This window comes from Physella acuta, unplaced genomic scaffold (genome assembly GCF_028476545.2).
Source record: "Physella acuta isolate Inbredline_101_S28 unplaced genomic scaffold, ASM2847654v3 ptg000095l, whole genome shotgun sequence".
Lineage (NCBI taxonomy): Eukaryota > Metazoa > Mollusca > Gastropoda > Physidae > Physella > Physella acuta.
The window spans coordinates 315,408-342,149 of record NW_026731615.1 but is presented as its reverse complement, the minus strand read 5'-3'; the positions used below and the strand labels follow the sequence as shown (position 1 = coordinate 342,149).

At 34.5% G+C, this 26,742-nt stretch overlaps 1 protein-coding gene across 4 annotated transcripts in view; it reads right to left on the bottom strand.

Annotated features, from left to right (window-relative positions):
* The window catches only part of LOC131929674 (syntaxin-binding protein 5), a 42,517-nt gene extending 17,012 nt beyond the window's left edge, over positions 1-25,505 (bottom strand). For all 4 annotated transcript variants that reach the window (XM_059286000.1, XM_059286009.1, XM_059286018.1 and 1 more), the window contains exons 1-15: positions 25,272-25,505; positions 19,358-19,455; positions 6,265-6,346; positions 5,872-5,972; positions 5,514-5,648; positions 4,872-4,935; positions 3,452-3,535; positions 3,041-3,164; positions 2,560-2,635; positions 2,279-2,433; positions 1,987-2,059; positions 1,587-1,734; positions 727-794; positions 475-515; positions 179-378 (exon numbers count right to left, since the gene is read on the bottom strand). In XM_059286000.1, coding sequence (XP_059141983.1) covers positions 179-378; positions 475-515; positions 727-794; positions 1,587-1,734; positions 1,987-2,059; positions 2,279-2,433; positions 2,560-2,635; positions 3,041-3,164; positions 3,452-3,535; positions 4,872-4,935; positions 5,514-5,648; positions 5,872-5,972; positions 6,265-6,346; positions 19,358-19,455; positions 25,272-25,418 — 1,596 coding nt within the window. In that variant the 5' untranslated portion in view covers positions 25,419-25,505. The remainder of the gene's footprint in view (positions 1-178; positions 379-474; positions 516-726; positions 795-1,586; positions 1,735-1,986; positions 2,060-2,278; positions 2,434-2,559; positions 2,636-3,040; positions 3,165-3,451; positions 3,536-4,871; positions 4,936-5,513; positions 5,649-5,871; positions 5,973-6,264; positions 6,347-19,357; positions 19,456-25,271) is intronic.
* Between the last annotated feature and the right edge of the window lie 1,237 nt (positions 25,506-26,742).

Sequence of the window (26,742 nt, the reverse complement as noted above, 5' to 3'; positions counted from 1 at the left end):
TAATATTTTACTAGAGTTTTTTTCCCCCATAGTGGTAGAGTAGAAATTCAACAGAACAATGTATTAAAATACTTAGTCTTATTTGAACACAAATTTATTTTGGCTCTATAGAAGTAGTGCATTCTAATGGTATTTTTAAGAATTCATATTTGAGGGAGAAAATAAAAAAAGAACTTACAACTGTCTCTACAGAAGTCTCCTGTTTAGAAAACTTGAAGAGTATACAGTGTGTTGGTCCTGCCACACACATGATGCGGCTTTCCAAACACAGGAAGATATTTTGTATGGCAAATGGATCATCATCCTTGTCCTCTGACGGCCTTTTGGGTTTCTCAAACACTTTGGCAGTTTTTAATTTATAAAGGAACTGTAAAGTTACTGAAATATAAAATTTTAGTTGTAGTAGACATTACGTTTCCCTTTGACAAAATTGTCAAGCATTAAATAATTGTACTAAGTTGATAGAATATTTACCTGAGGATGCATCCCAAAATTTTAATGAGCCATCTGCATGACTGGAAAATAAATTAAAATCAAGTTATTTTAAAATTTATGTGAATAAATCCCTTTCCATGCAAGTCATTAGTTTTAAATTTAAAAAGTCAAAACAAAATACAAGATTAGTTTTAAATTATGTAAAAATAAAGTACAAGGCAAGCTTTAAACAGAAGTAAAAATAAAATATAATTTTTAATAAAAGAAATCAATCAGCAATCTGCCACTGACCCAGTAATTATGATCTCAGGATAGCTTGTTCCACTAGCCCCCCATGACCCGCCTTTGATTGGCCAATGCTAGAAAGAAAAATGAAATTAGTTATTTAATTGATATTTTTTCAATATATGCAGTAAAACAGCTATTTAAACCTGGTCTCAAAAAAATTCATAAAAAACGTTTTAATAACAAGCTTTTATGTAATGATGCACTAAAAAGTAGAAAATAAATTATAGACTACTATTTAAATAACTATAAAGAAAAGCGTGGGTCACTTTAGTATCTATTGGATACCTTTACTAATGTTAAGGAAGACACCCACGCTTTTCTTTATAGTTATTTAAATAGTAGTCTATAATTTATTTTCTACTTTTTAGTGCATCATTACATAAAAGCTTGTTATTAAAACGTTTTTTATGAATTTTTTTTCAGTACTTTACATGTTTTATCTACAATAGAGTTACATGACTAAAAACCATTGCGCGCCTACTGAATATCACGTTCAGTAGGCGCGCAATGGTTTTTGAACGCAGCCATTACGTGGTCGTGATGGCGCAGCTATTGATGACGCGTGTGGTGTGGTTGGCTAGACATGCCTACTAATTCGGTCCAAATTTTAATTAATTCATAAAAAATCAATTAGGCATCCAATTAAGTCAAATTTAGTTTCAGATTGCATTGTCTTCATGTCTTGACCCACGTGCCAACTGTGAATCGTGTCGGTCAAGTAGAACTGTCCGAATTTTCACTCCTGCGTTTCCGTCTAGACAGACAGACTGTCGACTGACGAGGAAGTGAGTTAAATAAAAGCTTGTAAAAAGGTTTAAACCGTGCTTAACATAAAAACAACAACAAAGCATTAGAGTAATTACCTTCTCACTAAAACCAGACTTTTTCTGATTTTTGCCTGTAGAGTAGAGGGCGGGAATGATGTCCATTGGACAATTAGCATAATACTGGCAGGCAGTAACAGGTGACTCATGGAGATCCATTGGATAAGGATTCTCAAAACATGGATAACTGGGAACAGAAAAAAAAATTTAAATCTCAAACAGCACTAAAATAGGAGTGAATTTTTCTTCTTCGATTTTTCAAGACTTAATACTAAACATAATAAATGTATGGAGGATGTAAAAATAATGTTTACAAATTTTAAAATATTATAAATACATGGACAGAATATTATGACAAAAATAATAAGTGTAACAGTTGTTGCTATCCACCTTATGCTACACAAGTACTTTTAAAGCAAATGATTACACAATTGCTTACCCTGGCGTAGTTAGATCAATAACAACCAGGTCATTTAACAGCAGTACAACAATGGCATAGGGATCTTGAAAATCTAGGAAATATATGTTGTATAATGTCACGCATTTAAAATGGCAAGTTATTTCTTTTAAAACCCAACAATAACTATTTAAACACTAGATATCTGAATTTTATTTATCAAAACAGACAATATGTTTATACTACAGTAGAACCTACAATAGCCAGAATTTTTGTTAAGCAGTTTAACTGTTCAATGTCTAAAATCAGCATGGATCTAAGTTTCAATGCTTACCATTGACCCAGGGGGTATCACAAAGACTAACAAAGTCTACCACATTATGCTCCATTTCTAAGACAGTTGTGCTCTTCCCTGCCATTACAGTTATGGTGGGAGTTCTCCCAGCTCGATCATAGGACATACCACCAGAAAATATAACAATGGACTCTCTGTAAAGAACATGGACACAGTTCTCAACCCTATGTCAAATCAGTATTTATAAAATTTATAAAAGGATTAATATCACACACAAATTGTATTGAATGTTACTGGAAGAGAATTATACAAGAACATACCCTGTTTTTGTACATCTCCATTCAACTTTTGTAATAGGTTTGCAGAGATCTGGCTTCCCATCTGGTCCAATTTTGGCTAAAATGTATTGATTGATAGTGAGTGATTAATTGGTCCAAAAAAACCATCATGAAATTATTTTTTTTCAAAATAAATTACAACACTATCTTTGAAATACATTTCAAATGCAAATGACCTCATTATTGGTTATTATAAAAATGCAAACTGGACAATATCACAGTTCGGGTTTACAGTAGCAACACTAGCAAGAATGACACCCAATAGACACTGCAAACATTTGATTAAGAAATGTATTTGTTTATACATGTGCTATCCAAAATATAATGAAGTAATCTATGAAATTACATATTCAATAAAACACTGCAAAACCTTTAACACTTGAGATCCTCTTTATAAATTTGACTTTAAAATAAAATAAACACACAAAAAAAAGTTAAAGAATCCTTCCTTTGCTTATCTTACCATGAGGTGAGGTAATAGAAACAGGTCTTTGAGGTGTTTTAACATTCCATGTGGATAGACTGCCATCTGTGTGGCTGCACATGAACTGTTTGCCTTCATTATGCCATGATATAGATCGCAAGGCCTGAATGAAACAAAACAAATTTTAGGATATATTTTTGTAGTGTAAACTAAAATGAAAGATACCATTGTTATATGCACACTTGTCAAATGAATAGTACAAAGCAACCCTTACACATACCATAGAAACCCACAAACGTTAGCGTGAGTGGACCTAAACTATATTTCAGGATAGCTATTAGAATCTAAATAGAAACAATTATCTAGGCCATGTTTAATATTTGTGTGCAGATAGTGGGTGTGACAAAAATAAAACTGTTGAAAGTTGAGATGCATCAATGTTCTACAAACCTCCTGAGAATTATATCTGTATTCAGCAGATTTTGTACGCAAGTCCCAGAAGACAATGGCACCAGATTCAAATCCTATCAGGAGCTGGTAAAGAAATTAAATTCAAACAAATCATTGACACTGAAATCATTGTCTGGTCAACATATCTAACATAAATGGAGGAGAACATCATTTTGATGATGAAATTCATCCCAAAAAAAATAGTGCATTATTGTGGTGGGATTTAAAAATGCAATTTTTTTAAATTTAAAAAAAAAAAGGTTTTCAGACAATTTTTTAATAAACTTTAAAAAAAAAAATTACTTAAATACTTGAGCATCTCAAGCAGCTGTTCAGTGGGTTTTATACAATGCTCAAGTAACTCTTGATAAACAAAAAAATTTCATTACACCCCCTTTCTTATGAAATAAATCTGTCATGAAGTAATTGACACAAGCCACTTGATAAATAAAACAAGTTCAAGGCTTTGACATAAATAAACTTAATTTCAATATAAATGCAGGATATTTCCTGCAACAGACAGGGCTGATTTTTTGCTCCAGAAATATTTGAGCTTGAGAGATCTTAGCCTGACAGAATGACAATTTACAACTCTGACAGTCACACATAACATGGGAGTATAAATAACGGTGTATGCATAGGAGTATAAATAACAGTGTGAATACACAACCTGTATTTTCCCAGGGGTATCTAGTTACAAGGGTAATATTCAAGCTGACCTTGTGTAATACACTAGAGAGAATTCAGGTCTTTTGTAGACCAAAGGTGAATCAAACTGACAATATGTTAGTAGCTAGGTAGAGAATTCAGGTCTTTTGTAGACCAAAGGTGAATCAAACTGACAATATGTTAGTAGCTAGGTAGAGAATTCAGGTCTTTTGTAGACCAAAGGTGAATCAAACTGACAATATGTTAGTAGCTAGGTAGAGAATTCAGGTCTTTTGTAGACCAAAGGTGAATCAAACTGACCATATGTTAGTAGCTAGGTAGAGAATTCAGGTCTTTTGTAGACCAAAGGTGAATCAAACTGACAATATGTTAGTAGCTAGGTAGAGAATTCAGGTCTTTTGTAGACCAAAGGTGAATCAAACTGACAATATGTTAGTAGCTAGGTAGAGAATTCAGGTCTTTTGTAGACCAAAGGTGAATCAAACTGACAATATGTTAGTAGCTAGGTAGAGAATTCAGGTCTTTTGTAGACCAAAGGTGAATCAAACTGACAATATGTTAGTAGCTAGGTAGAGAATTCAGGTCTTTTGTAGACCAAAGGTGAATCAAACTGACCATATGTTAGTAGCTAGGTAGAGAATACAGGTCACTTGTAGACCAGGAATAGAATAAAAACTTCAATATTAAATCTCACAATTACTCTGTTGATTCAGGAAAATTCTATGTATGATATCCCCAAAAGATAATGTACCTTATTAGAGTCAACTGGATTATCACTCAAATGTACAACTGGCCCTGGATGTGTTTTTCTTGATCTGCGTGGAAGATGTTAAACAATCAGAACAACAATGCATTAACTAGCCTAAGTAATGGTGTAACTCAGTATTGACAAAAACATGTCTAGTCAACCTTTTTAATTAAGGTTAAAGTTAGAAAATATGCCTTGTCAACAAAAATAGTTCAGCCGTATTTTCATTAACCTTTGGTGAAATATGCAATGGTGAATGGCCAGCATTAAAAAAAATAGGGGGTAATATTAACGCTTTTGATAATTTATCTATGGGAGAAGATGGTTGGATGACATTAGGGACTGGACCAAACTGTCCTTAGCAGACTAAGTAAAAGTAGCATGAAGAATGGCAGGGCATTGTGAGAGTTACCAGTAGTGACCCTATGGGACAGAGTAGATCAGATTTATAGGAGTCAGATTTTAGGTCTTGCCCATTCTATAGCTGTATGGGCCTTAAATAAGTCAACTATATTATCAGGTTTAATTATCTGAAAGCTTGCAATGACATTTAAGTGTTAAGAAAAATTAAGAAACATGTTTGATCAAGATCTGAAAGATACCAAACTCAGTGTAAAGTTGTACAAGTATAAAAGGAACACTTACAGTTCAATGGCCTTGTTCCAGTTGATTATATAACCCGAGCATGTGAAAGATTCAATGTTGACCACATGGACATTTCCCCTCTCTGTACCCACATACAACCACTTACTTTGGAATGGGAGGTGACATTTTGAAATTCTGAAAGTTTTTTTTTTTTTTTTTACTTTAACATGTTTACTTTTTTTCTCACCATCAAAGGTCAAAATGGCAAAAAAGGAATCACATAGTATAAAATAATATCTCATCTTTAGCTACATATAGGAAAAGAATAACATGTTTTTATCAAAAAATGCTGAATAACTAATAGCTGGAAGATGTTAGTTGCTAAGTTACTGTCCTATTGTTTACAAGGAAAACATACTTCTCTCTTTGAAACTTGAGAGAATGGACTATACTGGGCTGTTTCTGTCTGAAATTCCACAGGTGAAGGTGGTCATCACTAGTAACAGTCACCAGAGCACCCTGGGTGAGAAATATTACAAGCTTTACATAGAATGTTTCATCACACAACTTAAAATAGTAAAGATTTCCTTAACATACTATAGCTTTATAGAGATTAATGGTTCTTCACATACATGCATAGAAGAACTTTTGTTAAAATACAACTTTACATATAGGCTAACTCTTTTATGTATTACATGTAAAACCATCTTTGGCATAGAAACAGCTTAATTTAAACTATATTTTGATGATAAGTTAATTAAAGTAAAAATTTGATCAACTAAATTGGCTAAAATAGTAGGTCAGTACTCACCTCATTGACTAGAAATAATATCTGTGTAATAGAAACCTCTGAATCATGGTTACAATGGCAGTCAACACCTGGCTGACCAATACTGGTGTATGTCAAGGTTATTTGGTATGTAAATATTTACATTATAAAGTAAACAATTACTTTCTTTAGATGAAAATGAATCCTATAAGCCTAATACAAATGTAATAGATATGGTTCAGATCTACAAATGTCATTTTTGGAATAAAGAAGCCACAAAAATAAGAGAAAGTGGGATAGTGAAAACATGTGTACATTTTTCTAATACTTGTATAAGTCTTATAAATTGATGTGGATAGTAAAGAAACTTGGAGTTTTTTTGTTCAGTGTAATACATGGTTCAATTGTAAATAATGAAGATAGAATGAGCATTGTCTACACTTTGTACAGGAATATAAAACCTGAAGTTAGAGATAGAAATCAAACATAAAATAATCAAATGAACCCATAAAAGAAAACAATTTAACACTATCAGAATCACTCAAATTGATATTTAACCAAAACAGTCACCCAATTCAAATTATCACCTCAGACCGAATCAGAGTTCTAACTAGTTTCTGTGTCTTGGGATAAATGGGAATGTAGATACTTCAGACAGCAGAACTAATTTATTTGTTAATTTTTTTTCAATTTTTCCCCCACTCTAGACATGTGTAGTATACATGTCACAAGTGTTTACGCTGTGTAACAGTTGCCCAAAATCTCAAGATATCCCTCAAAATCTCTACATATCACCCCAGACTGTACTTTTTAAAAAAGCTAAACTAACACTGAAAAAAATTGGGACATTTAACAATTTACTTAAGTAGTGTGTTGTATTGGCTGGAGCATATTAGGTAGCCATCAATAATGTGTACATGTATTGTGTGTAGCTCCAGTTACAACCTATAGTGAGGGCAGCAGGGTACTCTTAGTACAAACAATAAAGCAATATCCTAGCCATACATGATTAATGAAATTTGGGAGCTAACATTACTACAAAAAAGACAGTTTCACATTTGATACATAACACACACATCCATACTTCAAACTTTTTTTAATAAAAACATTTTATTATGGTGAAATTTTTGCTTTGAATGCAGAAAAAAAATACTGACTATTGACTAATAATAAAAAGGATTACTTTGATATTGGCTATAAAAGGTATTTAATGGTGAGTAAGGAAATAAAGTCACATCCCAGTTAGCAGATGGGTGGTGAGATGTAGGGACAGAAATAACAGTAGACAAATCCATGGTCCATAAGACAAGGGAACTACATGGAGTAGACAAATCCATGGTCCAGAAGACAAGGGAACTACAGGGAGTAGACAAATCCATGGTCCAGAAGACAAGGGAATTACAGGGAGTAGACAAATCCATGGTCCTGAAGGGAACTACAGAGAGGAGACAAATCCATGGTCCAGAAGACAAGGGAACTACAGGGAGTAGACAAATCCATGGTCCAGAAGACAAGGGAACTACAGGGAGTAGACAAATCCATGGTCCAGAAGACAAGGGAACTACAGGGAGTAGACAAATCCATGATCCAGAAGACAAGGGAACTACATAGAGTAGACAAATCCATGGTCCAGAAGACAAGGGAACTACAGGGAGTAGACAAATCCATGGTCCAGAAGACAAGGGAACTACATAGAGTAGACAAATCCATGGTCCAGAAGACAAGGGAACTACAGAGAGTAGACAAATCCATGGTCCAGAAGACAAGGGAACTACAGAGAGTAGACAAATCCATGGTCCAGAAGACAAGGGAACTACAGGGAGTAGACAAATCCATGGTCCAGAAGACAAGGCTGTGAACTAGAGGGCAACACACAGAAAATCGATTGACTGCATGCCTGCCTGCTGACACACTCCCTCCGCCTAGCCTCTCTGACTATTGATCAATTCCGTAAGCCAACTCTATATATTCTTTCAACACATCCATCCCCACCGGTTTCGTTTCCTCGGACCACATCTATACCCTGCCACACAGAAATTATTTTCTTAAATTACTGGATGTGAGGAGAGATGTAAAGGGGAGGGGGAGAAAAAGCAGGAAACCCCCGCGCCATCGAGAGAAATCGCGATCTGACACAAGCCATGGTCTTACGCTCAGAAAAAAAAAAATTCCTGCTAGGGGCCGTACACAGCACAAGAGGCTAAACAGCGTTGTAACGATTACTACTCGTGGACGTTTTACAACTTTCACTTCACTTAACGAGCATATTGACGTGACGTTACAAACGCGCTCAACCACTCGGTTCGTGACGTTTACGGCCAACCCCCCCCCCCCCCCCCCGAATCTTGAAATACATTGATGTAGTGATTTCTAGTGCTGCCGGCAATGCCTAAGCCGCAAACGTAAATATAGCAAGTTTTAACCAAGACAAATGGTAGGCTTTTTTGTGTGAATGTTTTTTATGCCATCGCCAGATATGTTCAATACATTGACGGACGTAAACCTTTAATCACCCCCCCCCCCCCATGATAATAAAAACATACATGGAAAATGGGAATATGCACACACATTCTCAAATAACCCATATATCTTTTTTACGTTAGACGCTTAGTCAAGAAACATTTTTATCTACAATGCTTCCCAATATACGCATGGCATGACGGTTTCTTCTTTTTAAATTAAAAAAAAAACTGACAAAAAAATCTGGCGAATATGTTCACATGGCACTCAGCTGCTTCAAATAACGAACGCCTCGTCCAATTCAAACAGAACTCAGCCCTCGTGCCAGCATTTTTTCTCTCTCTCTCGTCTCTCCGATACTTTCATTATCATCACGGCAACCAAGTCGCAGTCATAAACAGCACAACACGGTCAACCGAAAGCCAGCCTTCAACCATTTGTCACGATTTATACAACTGCATTAAACAGTCTAACATGCCGGTGTGTTGTCTGTGTTTATACCAGATCCCAGAGCTCATTATCAAGTGCGGGACACGTCGTTTTTTTTTTTGTTTAGCAAAGATTTTTTTTTTAATGTGTGACGTCAAGCCGGTTCTGACAGGATTGTAAATGCTGCGTCCTCTGCCAGTTCAGCTAAACAAAAAAACTAAGGCGGTCGATGGTGGTACAATCCTCAATGTACAAAGTGTCCATGTCAACTATACAGTAGGTTGGGTAACAACCTAAGGCAGTTGATGATAGTACAATTATCAATGTGTAAAAAAAATGTCCATGTCATTCTACAGCAGGGTAACATCCTAATGCGGTCGATGGTAGTGCTATTCTCAATGTGTACATAAACAACCTACAGTAATGTAACATACTAGTGCAGTCGATGGTAGAACAATTCTCACTGTAAATAAACAAAATGTCCATGTCACAAAACAGTAAGGTAGTGTCATAAGGCAGTCGATGGTCGTACAACTCTCAAAGTGAGCATAAGATGTCCATGCCATTTAATGGTTAAGTAACATCCTAAGGATATCGATCATAGTCACCTACACCATCTCGAATGCTAAAGTAAAGACTAGCCCACAAGCTACCACTAAACACCTATACACAAAGGTAAAAACTAATATAGCACAGACAAAGGGCGAATCTCATAGTTAACGCTTCATTATCCCGATGCATATTCATAGGTACATGCGTATTATCAAGGAAACAAACGCACCTAAGGTTCACCAAAACAAGGTTGATGGTTATTTATATTCTCAACCACAAACATTCTCAACTTACATTATTATAGGGTACGAACTATTAATGTTGGAGGTGGGGTAAGGTGTATGAAGAAGTGTTTTTGTGTCTAAATGTATAACTTTGTAACATTAAAGAATATATTCGACTCCGGAAAGATCGGTGTTTTAAATTAGAAAAATATTTTCGCTATATTTGTACCTGCCACCATAATTTACATTTAGACATAAACTTGGACCAGCTTCTAATATAATTTACTGGAACTATTTTTCGCTATGCACCGTGCGACCATCAAACTTGGACTAGCTTTAAATTGAATGTTCAGTTCAATCACGTGTCGCCTGATCGTTTCATCAATTATTCTGTTTGTAAAGTTGTCAATCGAAATGCATTAGGTTTTATTATCGTCAAATTGCTTCTCCACGCTTGAGAGAAGTCACGCCAAATCATCCAAAACGTTTATTAGTTCAATAATAAAAAAGATATTATTTTTAAGCCAATATGGCGCAGGCAGCATTTAAACGACGCAAAATAATTTTGTGAGCGGATTTCCCAAGCCTTAGCGGTTAAGGCTTAGCCAGTTGTTCTGGACTTGCAACAAATAAAAAATTATGTGATAATAATAATCATTAAAAAAGTTTTAAAAAACACACGTTTTCTGATTGAACTAAAAAGTAGAAAATAAATGCTATACATCACAATATACTCTACTATAAGCGATGAAAAACGTGGGGCGCCGAAGTAAAAGTTATATTACTATTGATTAGATAATACTATTGACTTTTATTAGGGAGCTTGTAGAGAGTCAACAGTATTAGAAACTGTAAGAAAATCACGGCGCCCCACGTTTTTCATCGCTTATAGTAGAGTGATCGCTTGCATTATTGTGATGTATAGCATTTATTTTCTACTTTTTAGTTCAATCAGAAAACGTGGGTTTTTAAAAACTTTTTTAATGATTATTATTTTCTACTTTTTAGTCTTTGTCTGTTTGTTTGCATTGAAATCTTGCAATCGATTTTATCTTTTCACTTTTTTTTGGGTAAACGAAGACAACTCGTAAAAAGACAACTCGTAAAAAACGAGAGACCCTTTCTTCTTCGGTCTCAATCGCAAGTGAATGATTGTCAGAGGTTAGTTGATAGCGGTTAGGACGAGGGCTGGTTACTGACTAGAACACATAGATTTGAACCCGTGTCGAGTGGGATAGCAATCGTGTGCCCAACCACTCGACCATATCGTCTCCCCCAAACTGGCCACCAGTGGTAATAATTACCTCCTGTAAGTTTGAAGTCGGTTCAAACTAAATTATCTGCCCCTAAGCCTGTCGCGACGTGGGATCGTTCGCGTCACTGCGCGCGGCAAGAGAGAGGCGAGCTACGCGTCGCTCGTTTTTTTTCTAGTGGCTCGCAGAGGAGAATTATATATATAGATTATAAAGCGGTCTAAAATGCTCAATAAAATGTTTCCATTGATCAATTTAGTAATAATAACAATTGAATATTCTATGGTCATCCAAAAGAAAGCTTCCCTGAAAATTTCAGCGCGCTAGCTAACTGGGAAGTGCCAGAAATTTCGATCGCAAGATTTGATTGGAAAAACAAACAGAGAAAGCAAGTTAAAGAAAACGTGGGAAAAAAGACTGAATCACGTAAACCGGGCTACAGCGGAGGCGTAGCGCGGGGGTACATATGTCACCAGGCTCCGATCCTAGGGGGCGCCAAAATGGGCTTAAAAAAAAATGGTAAAACATAATTTTAGCTGCAGCTTTGCATTATAAATAAAAATAATATATGGGGGGGGGGGGGGGGGGGGGGGGGGGGGGGGGAAAGGGCCGCCAAATTGAATGTTTGTCCCCGGGCGCCGGGAAGGGTCGCTACTCCTCTGGGCTACAGTGACATTTTTTATAGAGCTCTGAAGTATACGATTGTAAATTACAGACCTAAAAGTTTTTTTTTAACAAGTTCAAAACATTGACTAAAATACAATGCTGTTGTTCCATTATGTCTTGTTAGTTATTGTTGCTCCCGTGTATTATAATGATACAAGTCGTATTTGTCCCAGAAATGTATAGTCTCTGTGTAAATGCTCTGTGTAAATGGATGGCCTTTTGGTTTATGTGTGTTGGCTAAGAATGAGTTGTATGAATGATAACATTGAATGAATCTCTTGTTTATTCTCATGCTAGGAAACAAGTACTGTTCAGAAAGATATATTTGAACAAGACGCGAGACTTTTAATGACACTATTAGAGAATCAACGACTAGGATCTTTATCAGTAAATGAGATTACGGATGAGCTGAAATGACACGGGTCAACACCCAGAATAAATTTGTAGTTGGTTTTATTATAACCTCAACTCTTCGCTCGGCCGTGAGAGAATACCTTACAGAAGACTACATTTAACAAAAAGGCAAAAGTACATCGAACTTTTATTTTTCCTTACTTTTTATTTATATTTATCTCAAATAAACCGTATAACAAAATAAATTATAATTTTGTTCAATACGCAGACAGTTGACTTGCCCCCTGTCAATAACGTAACAAGACTCGGACATCAAGGGAGAAAAATAACACGAAAGCCAATACAAAATCGTCACCAAAAAAAAAATTAACGAGTCATCTAAGTGTTGGCCAATACCGGTAGTTAGGAAAGTTCAAAGCAACCTATGAATTCGGTCACAAAATATCGACTACCGATTCGCAACATTTTTTTTTAACGAAGATCAAAGTCGACGCTTAATTCCTGCAAACGCGTTCGTCTTGTGATGCTATTCCTTCGACAAACAGCAAGTAAACATGCACATTAGCTCAACAAACACACAAGCTAACAAACAACAGCACGCTAATTTGTCACCAGGGACAGCAAATACTTGTCACTGACGAATAACACAAGGAACTTTGCAAATATTACTAGTAAAAGGGCCGTGGGCTATATAGAAAAAGTACTATATATATGTATATATATGTATGTATATATATATGTGTATGTATATATCTATATGTAAGTATGTATGAATATATATATATGTATGTATGCGTATATATGTATGTATGTGTATATATGTATGTATGTATGTATGTGTATATATGTATGTATGTATGTGTATATATGTATGTATGTATGTGTATATATGTATATATGTATGTGTATATATGTGTATATATGTATATATGTATGTGTATATATGTATATATATATATATATATATATAGTATATATATATATATATATGTATATATATATATATATATATATATATGTATATATATATATATATATGTATATATATATATATATATATGTATATATATATATATATATATATGTATATATATATATATATATATGTATATATATATATATATATATGTATATATATATATATATATATATATATATATATATATATATATATATATATATATATATATATATATATATATATGTATATATATATATATATATGTATATATATATATATATATATATATATATATATATATATATATATATATATATATATATATATATATATATATATATATAACAGAAAATAAAAGCTATACAAGTTCACTTTACTTTATTCCTTATAATATGAATTTCAAACGAGGGTTTTGAACTGTATGCACAGGTTATTTTGACACGAAGAAGGGTTGTACAGGAGGTTAGGCCGGGTAGAGGGTCTGTACGGATGCCCTTGACAGCACCACGAAGAGCCACTCTAAGCTATACAATGATGGAATTGCGGTCCATGGAATAAATTGATCCAAAGCACGACACCATAATCTCTCTAGCAAGCCCATAGTAAATTGTTAATTGACAAGTACTGTACTGTAAACGATATACCAAGGCAGCTTACTTATCGTTGTACGTACGTAAGGAAAGATCTGCACTATCAACAGTCAGCAAAAGTAACAACTGTTATGGCCCAGACATAGCTAATAAATTTACAACCGGAATTTTTATTCCGGTTGCATGTAAACTACATAACACCCATCCCATTATTGAAAAAAAAAATCACATAATCCACAGACCTCCCGATTTGTTGGCACATAATGTATGTATGTATGGCCCCTGATTGGTTAGTTTGCATACCGATGCCTATAGCCTACACTCTAAATAAAGATAGAGAGGAGGGGGGAGAGAAACCTGTACAGCATTTAGCGGTAGTAGGGGAGAGAACTAGAAATCACGGCCCTGTGCGTGTTTATGCGTCTGTATCGGAATCAAACCGGCGAGTGCGTTGTTAGGTTTTTATCGATGCTTGTAGTGTGGCTTTGATGATCATGTTGCTGGAGCGATGCCTGCATTACTTTCTATATACTCCCCCCATTGTCGTCGTCTTCTCCCCCCCCCCCCCCCTACCCCATTGATTACTAGAGCCACGATTGATATGAGGGCCCTCCATTCCTGGAGGAGAGTTGTCCGAAAATAAATGCAGACACCACTGGGGTCAGGCGACATAGGAAAGGCGTTCCCATGTGTCAACACTGGACTTACCGCCCGACTGTCTACTGAAGATAACAATATCTATTTAGGAAATTCATAACATCTATTCTGTTATTAGTATTCTGACCGACCCCATCTCATTTTTTTAAAAAGAAGAAATAAATGACTATACGAGTTTAGCAAACTTGGAAACATTTACACGTCAATTCTAAGATAATATTTGCCACGGCCAAATAAAATCAGCGCCGAAAATTGACTGACGGTTTCAAAGCACGTAGCCGGTCTGGTTAAAAAAAAAAAAAGCCGACGTAAAAGATAATACTATTTACAGCAGAGTCGAGATTTGACTATTTAAAACGGACTTTATGGATGGCAACGTTGAAGGTCAGCAAGGCAGTGTTGGTAGCGAGCAGTATCATAAAAACACGAGACTAATCAATAGAGCGATTCATAAGGGTCCGCTGCGACGGCCGGGAAGTAGAACCATCCCCCCCCCCTCCTCCTCTCTTTACAAACCACGGCTCCCCACTCTCATCCCCCCCCTCCCCCATCCCGTTTACTGCTCTTCTACGTTTTAGTATTTGAGGAAGAAACACCGCAAAGATGCCTGGAAGCAAGTCCATCCCTTAAATGGCATTGTGTCTGATAGCCGTCTAATGAATGACGTATCGAAATGTCTAGCACACAGCGTGACCTTCGCTGACATCATATTTCAACCCCAACGTTTTTTTTTTTTTTAAATCAATTTTTTTCCCTCTCTCTGTGTTAACATAGTTAAATCAGGCATACATCAGCATCGCCGTATTTTCACTTCAACAAACAGTAAGCTAACGGTAATATAAAAAGGAAATCGAATTTTCTTCCTTCCTTATTACACGACATCTACTGAAAACAGAGCTGAATGGCTGAAGAGAAAACCAAACAATAGACCCGCGCGATTACTAGACAGTTTATTTTTAGGGAAAGGGGGGAAAACGTGTTAATTATGCTAGTGTTAGCAGCTGTTTCTCCAATAATTGGCGAATTACACCCCTATCTTGACAAGAAAAGAAACTTTCACCGGTATTGAAAATGGGCTGAAAACAACATTTCGTCCTTATCTTGTGGGCCCTTGCTTGCCTATCAGCGGCCCATTAGGGCAGATGATCGAATGAAGGGCGTCCATTGGACGTCTAGCCTGAGGCATCTCGAATCTCAGCATTCCACTGAGGGGAATGGGGTATGGCGATAGCCCGGGAAGATGCGCTATAAATAGGGCACCATTTGCCAAACCCAGAGATGGCTTTTCTCGGATCCTTATGTCTTAATAGAAAGACGATTGATTTTCTTTCCGTCCCTCCATCGCACTCAATTCAAATACACCGGCATACGATGTGCAGCTGAAATAACGGCATACGATGTGCAGCTGAAATAACGGCATACGATGTGCAGCTGAAATAACGGCATACGATGTGCAGCTGAAATAACAGCATACGATGTGCAGCTGAAATAACGGCATACGATGTGCAGCTGAAATAACGGCATACGATGTGCACTGAAATAACGGCATACGATGTGCAGCTGAAATAACAGCATACGATGTGCAGCTGAAATAACGGCATACGATGTGCAGCTGAAATAACGGCATACGATGTGCAGCTGAAATAACAGCATACGATGTGCAGCTGAAATAACGGCATACGATGTGCAGCTGAAATAACGGCATACGATGTGCACTGAAATAACGGCATACGATGTGCAGCTGAAATAACAGCATACGATGTGCAGCTGAAATAACGGCATACGATGTGCAGCTGAAATAACGGCATACGATGTGCACTGAAATAACGGCATACGATGTGCAGCTGAAATAACGGCATACGATGTGCAGCTGAAATAACGGCATACGATGTGCACTGAAATAACGGCATTTATGTGTGCAGCTAGAATAACGGCAGACTTAAAATGACAATAAAGCGAAATAAAACTACGTTTGAAAACTAAAGACTAAATTAAAAAACAAAAACAATGAATACGCGATTCACACCAAATTTCTTATAATTATAAGTTGCAAAGAAAAGATACATATTTAAAAAAAAATTTAACAGACCTTTTCGAAAGTAACTTAAAAAAATATGTTCAACTTAACTTAAACTTATTTCCTTGGACATAGAAAAATAGATTTAAAAACTATCAACTATCGTCGCGACAAGATAACTTATGACAGTTACAATAAAAAGACAAACCTGAAACTGAAATCAAATACGAAAATATTCTTTCATTCAGCTTGTTACCAACAACGAATCGCCCAAGCTATGTTTCACATAGCCACCGTTACGTCAATTTATAGGCGTTAATAGCGGTTTTACATGACGGATGCAAGCTAATGTATCAGTGTGTGAAACAACATTATCCCTACGGATACCACCCTTTTCACACTCGCATCCCAAGAGTAGGTCTCAGTTTTTTTTAGTAACCCGCGCCCCTTACATATCTATGCAAATGTAGCTTTGGTAAGACGCAACCAACGATACATACATTTGATGGTGTTCACCTTCTAGAATGTAATTCACGTTTGAAAATGGAATATAATTTTACTCCATTAAACCAATGATAAAAAGTAGCTGTGTTGTAAAGGGGTCGTCAATAAATGCACTAGCAACCCTCAACCCCCCCCCCCCCCCAGACACACCCATCCCCACTCCACATCAAATAGGTACATGTTTACAGAAAACTTTCTACGTACGTCACATTTCTCCAACCTCCCCTACCCACCCCATGTAAGACAGTATTAATAAAATACTGGGAAATATGCCAGTATTAACAGCGAACCAGAATTTTTAAAATATATCAATATAAAAAAAAACGAATCTAGAAGAAGAGAGCGTACACAGTAACGACACAGCAACACACAAGCTTAACATCTATACCCCCTTAATACCCTTACAGTTTACATATTGCCTCTAAATGGCCAGGAATATTTTTCGGTCAATTGTAGTAGATCTATAGTGACATTTTCTAGGTTCCCCGACATGGTAATACCAGGTCATTTTGTGCTGATATCCCCTCCCCCATTTTAAGCCCCGCGTCAATAACAACGGAACAAAATATCAATGACGCTACCGTATTGTTCTGCCGGGAAACTGGCACTCATACCGCAGTGGTTCATTTACATAGCAGATAGATCTACGCACATTTAGAAAAGGTGTAACGTTACATCTAAACAACTACTTTTTTTCTGAACCGTTTAGGTATTTTAAAAATATATAAATAGCTTGTGCGGTGCGGGTGTGGTTTTCACACACGCATCATTCCTATTTTTGCATTATCTTCTACATATTTATATCGGCCCAATTAATTTAATTGCTGACGTCCACTATTCCATGATCACGTTGATCTATTTAAATTTAAGGTTGTGGGGTAAATATCTATAACGAGGATATTTTTAGTATAAATACAACACATACCAAAGTAGCTTATCTGGGTCATCCCAGTGGTTTTAGATGTTACATGGCTCTTTCAAATATTTACAGTGCTATTAGTATCATCACTGAAGGAAAAATAAACCTATAAAACGAGCTATCAAAGCACAGTGTTAGTCCCTTGGCTCATTCTACACATGAAAAAAAAAAAAGTAGACACTAATACATTTATGGAAATGTTGAATAGAGAGATGCATAAAAGTAGGAAATGGTGATGTTTTGTGAAATGTGTAGTAGTAAAGTTGAATAAGACATACATCATATCTCAATCCATTAAATTATAGTACTGGAAAACCTCTCTTTATAAGCAGATTAGTATGATAGCTGCTTCTGGCTGCACTAAAAAGTACCTAATATGATAAGATAGTCTTATAGGCTAACTAAATAAATGATAGAGCTATGCAAACATAACACTTGGTAATGGCTTGGTATCACTAGTACACACTGACATTTCATCCACTATACTATGGGCTCAACAGTCAATGTAATTTAGCTACTGGAATGTTTAGTACTGATTAAAAAAAAACAACAAACAACAACACATGTAACAGATGTTATAAATAGCAAAGAAAAACTTTTGAAAATTCCTTCATTACAAGCATCAACCTCCTTACATATGGTGATTTTAGGATACCTGCAATCAATCATGTAAGAACAAATAGATGGGGCAGGTCTAACATTGACATCCATTGACAAATAGATGGGCGGGTCTAACATTGACATCCATTGACAAATAGATGGGCGGGTCTAACATTGACATCTATTGACAAATAGATGGGATAGGTCTAACACTGACATCTATTGACAAATAGATGGGATAGGTCTAACATTGACATCTATTGACAAATAGATGGGATAGGTCTAACATTGACATCTATTGACAAATAGATGGGCGGGTCTAACATTGACATCTATTGACAAATAGATGGGATAGGTCTAACACTGACATCTATTGACAAATAGATGGGATAGGTCTAACATTGACATCTATTGACAAATAGATGGGGCAGGTCTAACATTGACATCTATTGACAAATAGATGGGATAGGTCTAACACTGACATCTATTGACAAATAGACGGGATAGGTCTAACATTGACATCTATTGACAAATAGATGGGATAGGTCTAACATTGACATCTATTGACAAATAGATGGGATAGGTCTAACATTGACAAATAGATGGGATAGGTCTAACATTGAAGTCTATTGACAAATAGATGGGCGGGTCTAACATTGACATCTATTGACAAATAGATGGGATAGGTCTAACACTGACATCTATTGACAAATAGATGGGCGGGTCTAACATTGACATCTATTGACAAATAGATGGGATAGGTCTAACATTGAAGTCTATTGACAAACAGATAGGGCAGGTGTAACAGCAAACAATAAACAGTACAGGCATATTTTCAAAAACTAAAATCACACTTAATAAAAAAAACCTTGAAATAAGAAAGAAGATACAAACAACATAACTAAAACAAAACAAACATGTTGTAACAGCTCTCTTTTACAAAGGATACATTCTTAATGAACCATTTCTATTCCCTATGGCCAACAGATGCTGTACTGGATCAAACGCTAGTGCAGTTGGTGTAAAAGGGAATCCATGACGAACAGTCTGTCAAAATAAAACACCATACGGTATAACAAAATGGTGCTACATTAAAACAACAAGGCCAAAGACACATTCATAATTACAGATATACTGTATTATTAAAACAGATAAATAAAGAAACAACACAAAGGTTGTTCACAATTTCACAAGCAGCGAGTATTGCAGCTATTTGCTAGCCAGCAAGTCTACACTAACCCTAACAGCACTGTTGACAGAAGAACTACCTCACTTTGACACTAGATTGCCCCACTAGACTCTTACCAAAACAGATTATAGGATTGTTATTAACAGCAAATGACAACATGCAGTTATAAGAAGAAAAAAAGGCATCAATATGTTCATAATGGAAATAACCAATCACAATTACATTTAGCTATTTCAAGTGAAACTTTGAAAATAAAGTACCTATAAATAGTAAATTGTAACAGCAAACACACTTACATTTTAATATTTTTAAGGGCTCAACTTATAAGATGAGGCCTTACATTTATACTACAACAAGTTTTTATTAAGTTACCATCAGACCCAATTATTCTTATAATCTCATCATCTTATCCCATTCATGCCTAGACACACGGGGCACATGTTTCAATGACCTCGGCATATGAAGGATAGTTAAATCTGGTCATCACTATGCCTAATTGCCTTTACTTTCCCTAAGGTAAGTTAAGTGGGTAAACTTGAACTCAAGACTTTTGGTTAGGCCCTCTACCACTAGAATTGCTCCTATTAATTTAATTTTAATTTTTAGGGAACTACTTGAAATATCCTTCATGACTGACTTTTAATAGTCATACAATATAATTATATGTAGGCAACAAGAACAGGACAGAAATTAGTGACACCATATACTTTTAAGTGTGAGTTGACACTGTCACCTTGGACCTCTATCAAAGCAAGCAATGATCTTTAGACAAACAGAAAAATACTCCCACCCCCCCCCCCTCCTCCCAGTTTTGGGTTTAATTAATAACAGAAAAATCATTCAATTTTCAACTTATTTAAAAATTGTGTCCTGAGGGACCCCATCTTATCTTATTAAAAAAGTAACAAAGCCATAGCATATTGTTTTAGTAAATAAGACTCCTGTGGCCACAGTAAACTAAAGCAGCTTTAGGCCACCTATAAAGATGAAAATCAATAAAAATCTTCTGCAGTTCAGTGCACTAAGTTAATGTAAAATTAGCCGTGTAGCCTAAAATAAAACACCTTGCAGTTTAAAACTTAAACTAGGCCAATTTTTAAAACAGATTTTATAGAATAGGGACTAGATCAAATTCATTAGCTTGATCATTAGCCTTAGGCCTAATAGAAACTATTAGCTGGCCTAATATAATCAAAATATAGACTAAATCTCTAGTCTCATCAGTAGACAGATAGTCCTAACTTACTAAATTAGTTACTGTGGACTGAATACTTAAATAACTTATGGCAGATATTCTACTAATACTGTATAGCAGACATTGAGAAAAAAGGCCATATGCTTAACATCAACTATTTGATTTTGCTCAGTGTATAAAATTAAATAAAAAATTGCAAATTCATTGACATCATTATAGGCTAAGTGGCCTTAATAGAGAAGTTAATCTAACAATTACTAAACTCAAAGGCTTAGGGGTCATCCATAAATGACGTCACACTCGTAGGGGGGATCCATAATTTTGTGACGATGTGTGATGAGGGGATCAGATGTTGCGACGTCACATTTTTGCATTATAAAAAAGCAATGTTAGAAAACGAATTTTAGACGTTATTTCGCGTTTTAGATAACTGTTTTAATAAATTGTAATAGTTTAGACAAGATTTTGGAAAAATATCGATGTTTAAAAAAAAATTCAACTGCAATTTTGAGGGGGTTGTAGGTTGAGGTGTGACGTCATTTTAGGGGGGGGGGGGGGTCTGGGTTTTTGTGACGACGTGTGACGGAGGGGAGGGGGGAGGTAAAAATCGTCCAAAAAAGCGTGACGTCATTTATGGATGACCCCTTAAACTTAGGGCCCTAATTAAAGTGCTGTTGAATTATCTTGGGGACTTGTGTGTGGTCTTTTAAAAAGATTTTATTTTATTTTAGCAGTTTGAGTTTATAAATTATCATAACACTATAGCTCTGCAGTGTCTGTGATCGCAAATGTTACAATATTGATAGGGTAGGCATATAGATCTACTTTTTTTTAAAGGTGTAGGCCTACTAAACATCACTACAATATCTGATGTAGAAATCTAGATAGGCCTACTTTATTATTATTAGAAAAATGTGGGCCTAGGGTTATTACCAAATCAGATTATATTCCTAAAATTAATATTCCTGAGAGAAATAGGGCCTACTGAAAATAGGAGAGTAGAACCTTAACAACAAATTTTAGAAGTCTAGATCACAAATTCTGTTTTTAAATTATCCATTCTGATTCTGATATTTTAATTATTAAATAGGGCCTAATTATCATGACCTAGTTTAGGCATTTTGGTAAATTTTGCCTAATTATCTCAGAATGATAAAACACACATAATATTGAAGGCCATAAACTGCCATTTAATAAACCACTAAATTTATCACTGTAGGCCCAGTAGTTTTTTTTTTTATGAATTTTTTAAGTTGTATGTTAAACAGCTTATATTTTATTGTAAAGTTGCAAAATATTTGGTGTCCTTCTTTGAGTTCATATAGCGTTGTTATTTTTTAACATGTAATGATAAAACTTTGCATATTGATACTAGAGAGTACAGGAAAAAGGAATATGCAATTGAAATAAAGATCAGTAAAGGTAAAACCAAAAATAATTAAGACTAATTAAGGGTCATGGCGTTTTTATATAGAGAGCAACGTTAGTCTATTGTCAAACTGCACAACTCTGTTGTTAATAAAGATATATTGATAATACTTTGCATATTGGTGCTAGGGAGTACAGGCAACAGGAATATGCAAGTGAAATACAGCTTAATTAAAAGGAAAACAACTAATAATTAACTTAATAAAGCCCAATTAAGGAGTGCGGTGCCGTTCTACTATGATTGCCACAAGTCACTTTTCATACTGAATATCTATGTTGCTATTGATGATACAAAGATAAAACTTAGCACATAGATGCTTAAGGATGTTGGGAATAGAAATTTACAAGTCAAAAAAATGCTAGGAGAAAAAGACAATCACATATAATAAAGTCTAATTAATGGGGGTGGCACTGAAATCTTGTATCAATAATACCTGTGTATTATACTCATACTGGAATATGATATGGTTAGGATTATGTTGAAATATCTAAATATTAGTAGCATTAGTTATAGGCTACTTTTAATAAGTAGCCAAGGATGGTTAATCAATAGACAGCCTACAGAAACTAGATGAGATGTGTCGCAACCGAAGGATAGACAGCTGCCTTATTTGCTGATCTGAACCTACTGTTTAAAAAAAATTACTGTTGCTTAGTTTAAGTTATAAAATTAAGTCACATTGTTCAAAGTGTTACTATTTCTGTTTTCTTTTTGACTTTTAAAAAAATGTATCTATCACTGTTGCTTTAGATCACATTATTAAAGTGAAGTGTTAATGTTTCTATTTTATCTTTGACTTCATTTATTTTACTTTCCATGCCTCTATAGATCTAGTAGTATATTTTAGCTATTATTAAATTTTAAAGATAATATACTATAATCTGAGAAATGACCAATTTAATCTTTGTAATTATTTTCTTAATCAGTTTTTCCTGAAAACTAAAGTTTAGACATCATCCATAAGTAATTTTACAACATAATTATATATTTAAGCTTGATGCAATAAATATTAGTTCTATTAGATTCTTATAAGCAATTACTCATTAAAATACATAGATCTAAATCTATTCTATAGGGGCCTAATATTTATAAGGGCCTATTTATTACTATTTAAAATTTTAATTAGGCCTATTATTATTACCCAATTGAAAATGACTAATATCATCGTAATATGGAAGATTATTAATGAATGGGACTATTAATTCCATTGCTTTAAATTTTATTTAATCCATAAAAAACATTCTATAAGCTAAAATCTTGCCAATTCAATGAATAGTGTTAAACAGTAATATCAAATGTGCGATTTTTTATATTTCATGCATATGGTCTATGGACCGTCATAAAAATTTAAACTCGGCCGTCATTATTAAAATTGCGTAGATCCCCTTCACTTCACGCAAGAAGCAATATCTGGTTATAAAGAGCTAAAAAGCCCCATAAAACCAACATTTCCACCCATCAAAATAGTTTGGCATTACTTATTTACTAGATCTAGATCTAGTTTCCTGAACTTATCTCTTTTTTAAATGCCGAAATTTGGTTCTATCGATAATAGGTAACCTCGCGGCCCCTATCGCCCTGTTAAAAAATTGTGTCAGCGGGACCCCCCCAAGATTTACCAATGCTTTTTAAGCATGTTCCAATGAAAAAAACTCTATGAAACTGTTATTTTTGTTCTTGAGAATGGTTAGGATGCTCATTACAACTAATGTCTAGCTTATTATACTTTACTTTCTTGCTAAAATTAATACTAATTGAAAGAAGTCGGTTACTGCGTTTAATGAGACGTGCTCGCTAAGATACCTCGATAAAATTGGGATCGATATGTTAAAATGTAACTAATAGTTTTCCATACAAACATAGAATATAAAAACAGCCCACTTTGACGTATCGAATACATTAATTTATCGATTCTCTCATGATAACTAAGCACTTGGATGGAAAATGGCCGAAATTACAAAAGTTGGCTTGAAAAATTTCGGATGTGGCCAGATTAAACAAAATGGCGGACATCGAAATGCCTAACCTAGTTTGATGATAAAGATATTACATTTAGGTTGCAATTTGCCTAATGCCACCCCCCCCCCCCTTACAATACTTACATTTTAGTAGGATAGGTTACAAAGTATAAGTTAGGTAGGGCTTGGATTAGCCTTTTACTTCTTTCTTTAAATCTTTATTGGTTTATTCTTTAGCCTAATCTTTTTTAGCCTGCAATTTTTACCTTTTTTTTAGGCCTCTTTGAAACTGACACAGAGAAACGTAGATTCTAGACTTAGAAATAAATTAAGCCCTCGTTTTATCGTTTGACCACTCATCAACGAGATACTGATATTAGATGTTAGTAGCCTAATGGGTCGTATTATTGCAGATATGGATCTTATGTTACATGGAGAAAGGTTGCTTAAAATGTGGTAAGCCTAAGCCACAAACGAAAACGGCCTTGGCCTTGCGTTTGTTGACAGATTCTAACTGCTATAAAAATCTTCGGTAATCTATCGTTTTGGGTACGTAAAATCGCCCGCGGCTATTAATGTACGAAAACGTTACCTCATTGTCAAGGCTGTAATAGAAGTATATTGTGATATGTTTGTGTCAAATATTATAGATAAATGAATAATAAACCTAAATCAATGGCTAAATATATCAATATAGGCCAGAAATTATCTTTAAACAGCTGTGTCTGCAAGCAAGATTTGCTATATAAACAGCAGCCATTTGTAAAATAGAGTGACTTCCGCCTGAATCTCGCGCTAGATCTTATATGTCTATAAAAATAAAACTTAAACAAGATGGCTGCTATAGTAAATGAGCGTGGTTGCATCTGTTGGAAACATCGCTGGTGTTCATTTATTACTGAAAAGTTTTAATTCAATTGTTTAAAAACAGGTACATAAATGAAACAAGGAAACATTTTTGTATTTTTCAAAACATAAATCCTCATCAAAATGTGAAATAATTATTAAAATGTAAGGAGTCACCTGTTTTTCACATTACTAGTCGCGGCCGATTTTACGTACCTAAAACGATAGATTACCAAATCTTCTTACCTTCGTCACATGATAATGTTCAGGACGAAGAGTTTCTTCAATTTCAGTGTCCTGTCGATTTTGAGAAGAGCCACCAGATCCACGTAATCCATCTAGAACAGTTTTTAATGTAAATTTTTTCCCTCTTGATGCTGCGGAAGATGACATGATGCAAAAAATATTGCAAGCTGTCGTAAAGACATGTCACTAGGTCCAATCTTTGTCGGCTGCTGCCATTTTGTTTATGTCGGAGTCGATTGTGGTGTTTCCAGATTTTTGCAGCATAGACCATAACAAACTTATTTTGGGGAAACCAAGCCAAATTCTAGACCAAATACAATTTTCATTTCACATAATTTATTGTCGATGCATGTTTCTAGACAACAGGTTGTTTTTAACACACAGTTCTTTACATATACTCAACTGTTTATAGTTAAAGAAAAAGAAAAGCATACGTTGATGAAAAAAAAGAACTTATAAAACGGTTGCCCAAAGCAAAAGCAATGACGCAATAAACACTTTTTCTCAAATAATTTTAAAGCCGAAAATTATTATTCTTAAAATAACTGGAAATCAGCGTTTTTACACTTCTCTTATAATGAGAGTTTACGAGTTGATTAAACTATATATATATATATATATATATATATTTATATATATATAAGCCTATATATAGGATATAATATATACATATATGTATATATATATACATACATAAATACATACATATATATATATATATATATATATATATATATATATATATATATATATATATATATATATATATACGGTGGAGTAATGACGTCTGTTGCTATATTCTTATACAATATTTCTTCATTTCAATACAATAGACTTTAAAACGCAGTGAAATATGCGCTTCTTTGAATGGAAATATATTTGTGCTAATGCTTCCTTAAACGTAAGACAAAAATTGCCACAGAATGAACAACAATTCAGTCTATTGGTATCTAAATATAGCACAATATCTACAATATATTATTAGCATACCAAACACACATACACACATATATTTATATGTATCTCACATATATATATATATATATATATATATATATATATATATATATATATATATATATATATATATATATATATATATATATATATATATATATATATATATACGATATAAAATTTCAAATTCCACACTCATTCTCTATATAGCCTACTATTTTATTTTCATGACTTTTCCATCGTCCTTAAATATATATCTCCCTGCGACATTGCCTCAATCTGCCTTCAGACGATAAGGCTCTAATTAAAAATTGAGAATCGAAATTTTTACTATTTTATAAACAGTATTCTCAATTCTTATTATTTACTTACGTGTGAAAGGCATATCAGTTGTATCTTTTAATAAACATTAATTACATAACCTACTTGACAAAACACGTTTGAAAATATTTAAGCTTTCGTTGTTGTTAAAATGTTTCCTTGAAAAATAATGTATCACTATAAAAATATAACT